This window comes from Aptenodytes forsteri, unplaced genomic scaffold, assembly GCF_000699145.1.
Source record: "Aptenodytes forsteri isolate BGI_AS27 unplaced genomic scaffold, ASM69914v1 Scaffold34, whole genome shotgun sequence".
NCBI classification, from domain to species: domain Eukaryota; kingdom Metazoa; phylum Chordata; class Aves; order Sphenisciformes; family Spheniscidae; genus Aptenodytes; species Aptenodytes forsteri.
The window spans coordinates 711,064-720,610 of NW_008795038.1; the positions used below are offsets into that span (position 1 = coordinate 711,064).

At 48.7% G+C, this 9,547-nt stretch overlaps 2 protein-coding genes across 3 annotated transcripts in view; both read left to right on the forward strand.

The window, feature by feature from the left end:
• RPTOR (regulatory associated protein of MTOR complex 1) overlaps positions 1–8,102 on the forward strand; it is a 163,370-nt gene extending 155,268 nt beyond the window's left edge. For both annotated transcript variants that reach the window (XM_009276812.2, XM_009276813.2), the window contains 5 exons: positions 275–402; positions 485–571; positions 3,223–3,339; positions 3,936–4,065; positions 5,622–8,102. In XM_009276812.2, the coding sequence (XP_009275087.1) occupies positions 275–402; positions 485–571; positions 3,223–3,339; positions 3,936–4,065; positions 5,622–5,690 (531 nt within the window). In that variant the 3' untranslated portion in view covers positions 5,691–8,102. The remainder of the gene's footprint in view (positions 1–274; positions 403–484; positions 572–3,222; positions 3,340–3,935; positions 4,066–5,621) is intronic.
• Positions 8,103–9,547, forward strand: part of CHMP6 (charged multivesicular body protein 6) — a 10,449-nt gene continuing 9,004 nt past the window's right edge. The window contains exons 1-2 of the mRNA XM_009276829.1: positions 8,103–8,113; positions 9,011–9,227. Coding sequence (XP_009275104.1) covers positions 8,103–8,113; positions 9,011–9,227 — 228 coding nt within the window. The remainder of the gene's footprint in view (positions 8,114–9,010; positions 9,228–9,547) is intronic.

Below are 9,547 nucleotides of genomic sequence, written 5' to 3' on the forward strand. Positions count from 1 at the left end.
GGGTGCCTCCCCCCGGGTTCCCCGCCCCGTCGTTTCTGGTCATGTCCAGAGAGTCTGAAGGAAAACTTCACACCAACACAATGTCATGGTGTTCTGAGTGACAGGTGGAAACTCTGGTTTAGTTTTGGACTGATTTACAGAATGGGGAAAGGAAGAGGAGGGAGACACAGGGTCCATCTAGTTTAGCACCTTGACTCTAGTGCCTTCTCTTCGGGGCTCTAGACTTGAAGACACATCGTGGTCTCAGCTTGGCTTTTGTGTGCTTTCTCCCTAGGATATCCCCACCGGAGCTGACAGCTGTGTGACCAGCCTCTCGTGTGATTCTCATCGTTCATTAATCGTGGCGGGGTTGGGCGACGGCTCCATCCGTGTGTTTGACAGGAGGATGGCTCTGAGTGAATGGTAACTACCCGTCCTTCCCAGCTTTGGTGAGATCCTCATGTTCCTTCCTTCCCTTCAAAACGTTTCTCTGTTTGTTCCTCAGCCGTGTCATGACCTACCGAGAGCACACGGCCTGGGTGGTGAAAGCATACTTGCAGAAACATCCTGAAGGCAACATCATGAGTGTCAGGTAAGAGAGATTTTACTGTTTGAGCTGTTTTCTCTTAAACAGAGTTTGCTCTTCTATTTAAAATCTGCCTCTGGTATTTCAAGAGCTAAGAGGGTAAAGCTCTTTAGTTTGACATTTGCTTCATTAATTAACTCCTGCTCCAAACTTGGTGGAGAGAAGGCAAAAAGAAATGTGAAGCTTTCCTTGGAAGCCTGTTAGTGAGGTTTGAGAGTAAACAAGAAGGCGTCTTTGCTGAAATCACTATCATGAGGCGTGTGAGGGAGGAATCAAGTGAACCAGAAACCTAAGCTAGATATAGTATAACTTATGGTTGTACTTCTTTATTGCCAACATCTCCGTGGGGTCATTTGAGAGAGAACACGAGAAGGAAGGTTGATGTTGCATCTGCTGGGCATATTTTTGTGCAGGATTACTTTGCTGTCTAGCAATTTTCTACACATAAATCCATTTCTGCTGCCTGGTAAATACTGCGGAGAGAGCAGCATATACTTATTTGGCCATTAAAGAACAGCAGAATATAATTTATTGTCACAAAGCCACTGTTTGCACACAAAGAGGCTCTTTTTCTTGATTAAAAAATGAAAACAAAACATAATTTTCTGGGATTCAGAGCATTCCTGAGGTGGAGGATGGGCCAGCAAAAATGTATTAAGACTTTCAGAAAGGGGATTATGTGATGCAGCTGCCAGATTTGTCGAGCTCACATATTAGAGTTTTTAATCTTCCTTTCTGTAATCTCCTTCAACAGTCCCAGGGGTCAGGCCTGTACGCTTGGCCAGCCTAGGTCTGAAAGCTCGTTATTTCCCCCTCCTCAGTGCCCTTCTCAGCCACGTGGTGCTTTCTCTTGGGATTGAAAAGGTTATGAGAAAATGTTGTACTTCAAAAGACAGGTCTGGTCTCATCCCAAAGGAGCTCGGTTTGTTGAGACAAGCCACCTTGCTCTCAGTTTCTCCCAGTTCACTCTCTTCTTCAGTTGACGACAAGATCCAAGAAAAACGAACGTTAGGACATAGCGAGGTCTTGGTCTAGCTATTTCCTGAAAAACTTGAAGGTGTTGTATTGCTTGTGCAGCAGTTCTCTGAACCTCGGAGAAACTTTTTCTCTGGACCAGAGGCAGGAGTTTGTAACACAGGACTGGTGAGACTGAGCCAGATCCTGCAGCTCTCCATTGCCCGGCGCTGGTTCACCACGTGATACTGTGTTCAGCTGCTTTGATCTATGTGCTAGTGCTGCCACAGTGCTTCTAATTAACTGTCAGGTTTGCTTTTATCAGGCTGACAGCGTTGCTAGAAAAGGTCCTTAAACACCTTCTGAATATCCTGGTTTAATAGCTTAGCTGTTGTTGACTACTTGTTCTCTGTTATTGTTCAACTGGGGTGTGTTTTCCTATGTAGTCCCTCATCACAGAACTTCACTTCCATTTTAAAGCTCTTGCGTGGTCTTCCAACACATTCAGAACCATTTTCAAGGTTCAAAGCTTTAAATGAATTTACTGTGTATTTGATCTCTCTCAAACAATATTTCCATCTAGTCTTTAGGATCTAAATAAACCTCAAGTTTAATTTGTCTTGAATTTAATTATGTGACAGCTGGAGTTGCAGCTTCTTATAATGATATAAGTAATCCTGTATAACAGCCTTTTGATCGGTATTAGATATTCCAGAGGTAAAGAAACCGAAGGCAATATGCTTCTTAATGCTTTCGTTGTTCTTAACCCTATCAGGTGATTCACAGTTGTATGGCCATCAGTGACTTGGAAAAAGAAGTAACACTTTAAAAGTTGTGGTACCAAAAGCCTTACTTCTGCTGCCAGCAGAATAAGATAGGATGAGTTGATTTTGAATTTAGTTTCCGTAAGAGACTTTTCTGTTTGTCTTTCTGTATGTCAGTTGACCAGTCTCCTACAAGGAGCTCAGAAGAGCAGATGTACCATAGCAAAATCTTCAGTCCTTGGTTCCAGGGCTGTAGGAAAAGATGCACCCTCTTCACATCTAACAGACGTGATTCTACTGATGTATTTCAGAGAAATCACTTAACAAAAAGAAATCATTTGTGTTTGAAAGGTGCTTGATCTACTAAGCACAGTATCTTGCCGCTGCCGCTATTGCTTTCCTCACCTTCTCTTCCCTGATAAAGTCATTAATAGGATTGACACATCACCTGAGCGTTAGCAGGGTTTGTTACGCCTGGTCAGCAGAGTACTTTGGGCAGCAAGGACTTGTGCATCTGTGTCCAGACATTTGGCATAATGGATGGTACCAGCAGATCCCATCTGGTTAGAGTTTTCTAATACAATTTCCTGCTACGAAAAGGAGAAGGAATTCGGGTCTGACATGCAGCTTGGTATATTGAGTATGACATAACAGTAAAGGCACATATACTCAGTGATGAGCTGTAAGCGATAAAAGTAATAATGGATCGCTCCTGAGGGCAGAGGCAGAGCTGTTTGCACAGCTCTTAATGCATGCCAAATGTAAGTGACATCAGTGGGAATTCAGCCATACTGACGGAGAAGGCAAGGGTGCATGTCATCTCTATCCTAATTTTCTGATCAAGGTGGTCAGCTCGCAGACAGGCATATGGCTCGATTTCCTGAGCTTTAGGATCTGGTTTGAGTACAGCCTGATGTTGTGAAACTCATGTGTTGGCAGTGTAAACGGAGACGTGCGGTTCTTTGACCCCCGGATGCCAGAGTCCATGAAGGTCCTTCAGATAGTCAAAGGGCTGACGGCCCTTGACATTCACCCACAAGCCAACCTCTTTGCATGGTAAGTTTTAATTTCATCTCCTGCATCGCTGGAGTGGACAGAGAAGACAATTTGTCTCTGCAGACATCATTCATGGTTTTTTGTTGGGTTTGTTGTTTGTTTTAACCTCACCACAAACAGTGCAGCTTCTTTCCCGTGTTTGCAGCTCAGGAATTTTATCCCTTGCGTGCATTAGTGAAACCTCTGCACCGGTGACTTAACGTGATGGTTTACGGTCTAACACTCCTATGTCAGATCCCCGTTCACAGTCAGCATGTGTATTTTTGGGCTCTGAGTGGGGACCAGCAACTACTCCACAGCCACGTATCCTGGAGGCTGTCGGGGGATCTGCTCTCAGTGAGTGTGTGCATCAGCTCTTCATGTTTTTCTTAGTCCTGCAGTGTCACAGGTAACTGCGGTTCCAGCCTTTCTGTAAATATTTCTGCACTGAGGTTACCATGGTACAGATAGAGTCAGTCTGCCCACTTACAAGAACTCGTTGCACACTAGTCTGATAACAGCTCGGGTCGACACAGCTGAAAAGGGGGCTGTAGGCAACAATATTGTTGTTACCGCAGCGTTCTGAGTGACACCATGTTCTCTTGATTCCCTTCCAGTGGCTCAATGAATCAGTTCACTGCAATCTACAATGGAAACGGAGAGCTGATCAACAATATCAAATACTACGATGGTTTTATGGGACAAAGAGTTGGAGCCATCAGCTGCTTGGCTTTCCATCCTCACTGGGTCTGTATTCTCTGGTTTTGGATTTTGGAATTTGCATTTCTTGGTTAATGTCGGTGTTGGAAAGGCACGGAGACTCCTCTAGCACAGAGAGATGCTGCCCCAGCCTAGTCTTCTGGGGATGCTTTGAGCCTGACTCTCAGCCCAGGTCCTTCAGTGCTCGTCCTCCAGGCTGTTCCAGACGACCACGCTGGCGGTGCCGCTGGTGCTGCTGGTTTATGATGTGCACCTACGGCTAGAACAGGACTCCCAACGGCTGAGCCCTTTTTACTTGTGGATCGACTTGATATACTGTTCCCATTTCTTTCCATCGCTCTGGGACTGCAGCCTGGCTTAGCTCTGTAGTTCTTGCCACAGAAGTTGTGCAAGGTGAATTTGCCTGGAGCTGACTGGAGAGGTGCAGTCTCTCACTTCCAGCACGCAAAATTTGCTGTGCTTATTTATTCCATGCCTCTTCTCTTGCAGAGGGTAGGCTCACCCTGTGTCTCTGGGGCTGCTTTTACACCTCCTTATGTAAGGCTTTAGGAAGACCTGATGCTGTGCCATAGAAAAACTGCACGTCAGAAAAATGAGAGAACTGCAAAAATTAAAGGCATAAGCTGATAAAGTCTAGAATGAATCAGAGTAAAAAGGAAATTTCAGAACATGTCATAGCTGAGGTGGCTCTGCAGCAGTCATTAGAGAGAGAATGTGGTTGCTACTTAATTAGGAGACAGGTGCCCATCTGCATTATGGACTTCTGCTCACCCAGAGATGAGAAAAAATGAAGGAGACTGAAAGCCTGAGAAAACAACGTGAATGGATAACAAAAACAGGAGGCGGCTAAAGAAGGCATTTAGACAGAGTTATTTTAGAAACCTGCAGATCAGAACACAAATATTTAATGTGTAATGGGAAAGAGCGGTGGGAATGATAAAGGGCCTGGCGGAGAGGAGGGAAGAGCTGTGCTATCCTGCGATTCGGTATTAGCTGGGCAGGGAGAGGGAAGGCAGTTTTCCTGCCTAGGTTATATATGCATTTTACATCCTGAAGATAGCAAGGTTAAAGGAAAGCTCACCTCCTCCTTGGTTTTGGAAAGCCGCTTTGCACAAAGCTGAAGAGTGATTTTGCTGTCCTACGGTTTGGGGGACAGAGAAAGAAGTGGCTAATCATTTGAAATGTTTCGCTCTTTAAAAAAGCGAACAAACAAAGCCCTGTCCAGCCCAGGTCTCCACTGATGAGATTGTTCCTCGGCCTCTCAGTGGAGGGAATGCTAATTTTCAGTCCAGGCGACTGTTCCTAACTAGCAGATTTGCAGTCATTTAGAAAAATTATGTTAGTGGTTGGCAACTAATAGTCACCATAATTTTTCCCTCTGGCTGAAATGGGCATATAACTCGCTGGGACGATGTAGGTGCTGGCAGAAATGTCGTCAGAGCTGCGTTGGCAGATGCACTTAAGAGCTTTCAAGCATCTGGGCGTTACTGCTGAAAATGTCGACCGTTACCATTTTGCCTGTGATGTGCCTCTCATTACTGCGTGACACCTGTACATTTATCCCCGATTTGCTCTTTCCACAGCCTCATCTGGCAGTCGGAAGCAATGACTACTACATCTCGGTGTACTCAGTGGAGAAGCGGATCAGATAATGGCTCGTGGCAGCGGCACTGGAGAAGGGAGTCCCAGCGGGCAGGGCTGTGTCTCACCCATAATGTACATAATGAAATTATCGACTTGAATGTTTAGTGTTGGCTGCTGCTGCAACCTATAACTTGAACATTTTTTTTCCCTGACTTAGCTACTGATGATTTTGACAAGGGGAAGAGAGACAATCTCCTTTTTTGTTTGTTTTGGGTTTTTTTTTCCCCATCTATATCCTCTAAAAGCTACAGAAAAGGAACATTTTATTTTTGTTTCCAGTGGTTGGCTTCTCTGTTAGAAACATGGCTCCTGAGCTTGGAAGGACTGGATGAGGCAATACCCTTGAAAAGGGCTTTTTTTTTTTTTTTTTTCCTTTTTTAGTCTCCGTTTCTTTGTTTTGCTGGAGCGTAGGTTGTTTTAAGGACTGAAGTCAGGACTCACCTACAGCTCTGTGCGTTCGACCAGATCGTGGGGACCCCTCCAGCTGCTGCCTACCCTGTGCCAAACAGTAATTCCTCCGACAGGGCAGCGAGACCCAAGCTGTCCACCTGCAGAACAAATGTACGTGCTCCTGCACTGCTCGAGCATGGGCAAGGGAGGCAGGAAAGTGTCTCCTCTGCATGAACCTTGTCCTCTCTGCAGCGTCCTGTCCAGTGGAAGCAGAGACAGAAGGCGACTTGGTGGCAAGGGGAGGCAGGGATCCTGAGGAAAAGGGCTTGAGGAGATGACAGGAGCAGGGCAGGATGCCACCATACCATAAGGTTGCACATGCAGGAAGAAGAGGGAAGAAAGAGAACGGACACCTCTAACGTCCCAACAAGCCTGGAGCAAGTCACTCATGTAACCATTTTCCACTCAAGCACACGGTGCTGTTGGGGAGGTCTGGGGTATCTCGGTCACTGTTACTTCTGCAGTCACTGTCCTTCTGCCCACAGTGAACTCCACAAACACGTTTGGTAGCCTGGGAGCTCTGCCCAGACAGCGAGGGAGGCTCCAGGTTCAAGCCACGGGCTTTCGTCTCGCTCCAATATGCTAATACTCAGCAAGGTGGTGGTCAGGAGAATTTGCACACTTGCTGCTGTGTGTATGCAGCTGCACGCATCGTGTGGAGGTGGCTGTGGCTTGTCTGTCTGTCCCTGCGGAACTGGGCGTGTCACCACACGTGGTCTGAGCACAAGAGAATCACTAAAGGAGGGGGAAGACAGCGGGTCATCCTGCTTTGAGCAAAACGGTTTTGTCCCAGCTGTCTAGGGGAAAGCCTGCTCCATCTTCCGCACCTTCCATGTCTGAATAATGAATGTTTCTGTCCCTTGAAATCCATGATGTGTCTGGAGATGGGTGTGGGGAAGGGGTAGGCAAAGCCAAAGGGCAGGTTTCTTTCAAGTGGTCGCTGCCGAGGTGCGATTTAGCTGGCCAAGAACAGAACTTGCACTGTGCAAAAATCACTGCAGCAACAAAGGTTGACCTGCCGAGTCCAGAAGTCCCCAGTTTTTCTTCCAGCCGGCATCACAGGGTCTGCAGGCTCCCAGCAAACTCTGCCAGCGATGAGGCTGACAGCGAAGGAAATAACTAATGAGGGAAGAGGTGAGAAACGTTCTCTCCCTGTGCGGATGGCGGCTTCACCTCTGCCATGGCACCTGCGGACTGCGTCTGACCTGTCACTGCTCCTTATACACCAGAATAAATCGTGTTTCCTATATTACTATCGTGTTGAGGCAGCTGGGCCACGCAGGGGTCGTGGAGTTGGCCCGCTGGCTGTCCCAGGCTTGCTGCAGGGAAGCCGAATGCAAAGTGCCGTACGCACGTCTGGATACTGGCTTCGGTGGGGGGTCCTTGAACCGTGGAGCAGATGCCAAAGGCTCCGCACTGAGTCCTTGCCCTGAGCACCGTCGCTGTCCCTCCTGTAGCGGGGAGGCCGAGGGCTGCTTCGCAGGATGACGAATCAAAGGCTTTAAACTTAAGAAAAACTACCTAAAAGTCCACTTTTGAGTTACCAAAAGTTAATTATGGTCTAACAGAGCTGTGCCTCTTCCCGACCCGCCGAGCGGCTCCCCTGCTGCTCCGGCATCGGTCCCAGCGGTACGCGTCTCCTCCGCCCTGCCCGTGCCAGGGGCCGACAAGGGGCCGGCAAGCGTGGAGCCGGAGTTTGGGATCTACATGTAACCGATTAACACACACAGCTTAAAAAAACAATAGATTTTTTAACTTATATCAGTGTATTCATTAAAGGAACAAGAAATACCTGGCAAAATGCGAAGGTGCGTGGTGGGGAAGCTGCTGCTCCTTGCCAGCGCTCCCCGGTGCCAGCCAGCCCCGGCGGCCAGGAGGTGGGTTTTTAACTAACTCGGCCTGTTTAGCTTTCATCTAAGCGTGTGCGTGTGTGGGCTGTATTTTCACAGGTCTGATGCAGAGATTCAATCATGACGTTGAGGTGGGTTTAACTAACTCGGCCTGTTTAGCTTTCATCTAAGCGTGTGCGTGTGTGGGCTGTATTTTCACAGGTCTGATGCAGAGATTCAATCATGACGTTTAACCAAGGATCTGGAGAGCATCCTACCTAAAAGTTCACTTATCTCTATTTATTTTACAAAAATAAAAAAATATAAAAAAACCACACGATTGTAATGTGAGAGTAAAACAATTACAAACAAATAAATGGTTAATAAAAAATAAATGCAGAAACACTTCCCGGTCTGAGGATCGTTTCCTGGGGCAGAAGCAGGGAGGGGGGACAGCCATGGCCCAAGAAGGAACCAAGTTAAATTTTAGGTGTCAGGCCGTGTGGTTCTGGGCAGTTTCCCCACAGAGAAGAGGCCGGCTGCACGGGGGGATCCTGGGCGAAAGGCACTTGTACAAGCCCCCGGGTCACTGCTTCTGAGGTTGAGCAGAAACGGAGCGTTTCTACTTTGCAGCTCTGCAGGAACCTGCGTGTGGGTCTGAGCCTCAAATCCAGCTCTCGAGCGCTGGCTGCAGCCCAGAGCCGGCTCACTGAGCAATAAACTGAAACAGTTAGTGGTGTCCTCGTCCCGAGGGCCTGCGCAGCACTGTCCCCTCCTTGTCCCCTTCCCAGGGCGTCCCTTCCACCAGCGCGGTGACCGATGTTCCTACAGTCCTGCTGGGTCCCGGCTGAGACACTGGATCCCCACCAGCACCGCACGTTCACGTTCCGGTGTCAATGGTGAGAGCACGGGGGGGCCGGGGGTCTCTCCTGGCTGGACCCGGAGGCACTCAACAGCACACGCATCCGACCTGGCATCGCTGCGGGAACCACCTTCCACGTGGTTTTGTTCCTGTTATTTTTCACCTCAACCCGGCTGCCCCTCTGCAGGACGGCGTTTTGTTCGTGGCAGCAGCGTGGAAGCGAGGGCCGGTCTCTAATCGCCTTCTCCAGAGGCGAAACCGTAATTAGGGATGCGGGGTGGCGCAGAACGAGCGGTTGGGTGATCCGGAGCGAAACTGCAGCGGGAGAAAAAGAGGTGTTTTCTGTCGCCTTGCCTCGCAGACCCAAAATTTTTAAGCGAGCTTTGATCACTTCAGGGAGTGTCGTATTGCAGGCACGGCGCATCCAGACATAACCACGTTTGGACTCGGCAGACGCAGCGTGGCTGGGGGGCACAGCGGCCGTGCTGGCTCTTCCTCCGGGCAAACCCCTGCGAGCAGGTTGTGGTTGAGCTGTGGAACAAGACGGGAAGGGAAAGTGGGAATGGCTCTGGACACGGGAGCAGCACGGGGCAGGATTCCCACCCCTCGGGGCAGGAGTTACCGAAAGTCTCGGTGCACCCCACGGAGCTGCCGTGCTCCCCTCGGTGTGAGCCGCCGGTCCCGTGGGCCCAGTGAAGCTAAGGACATGGCCACAGCCCCGGCC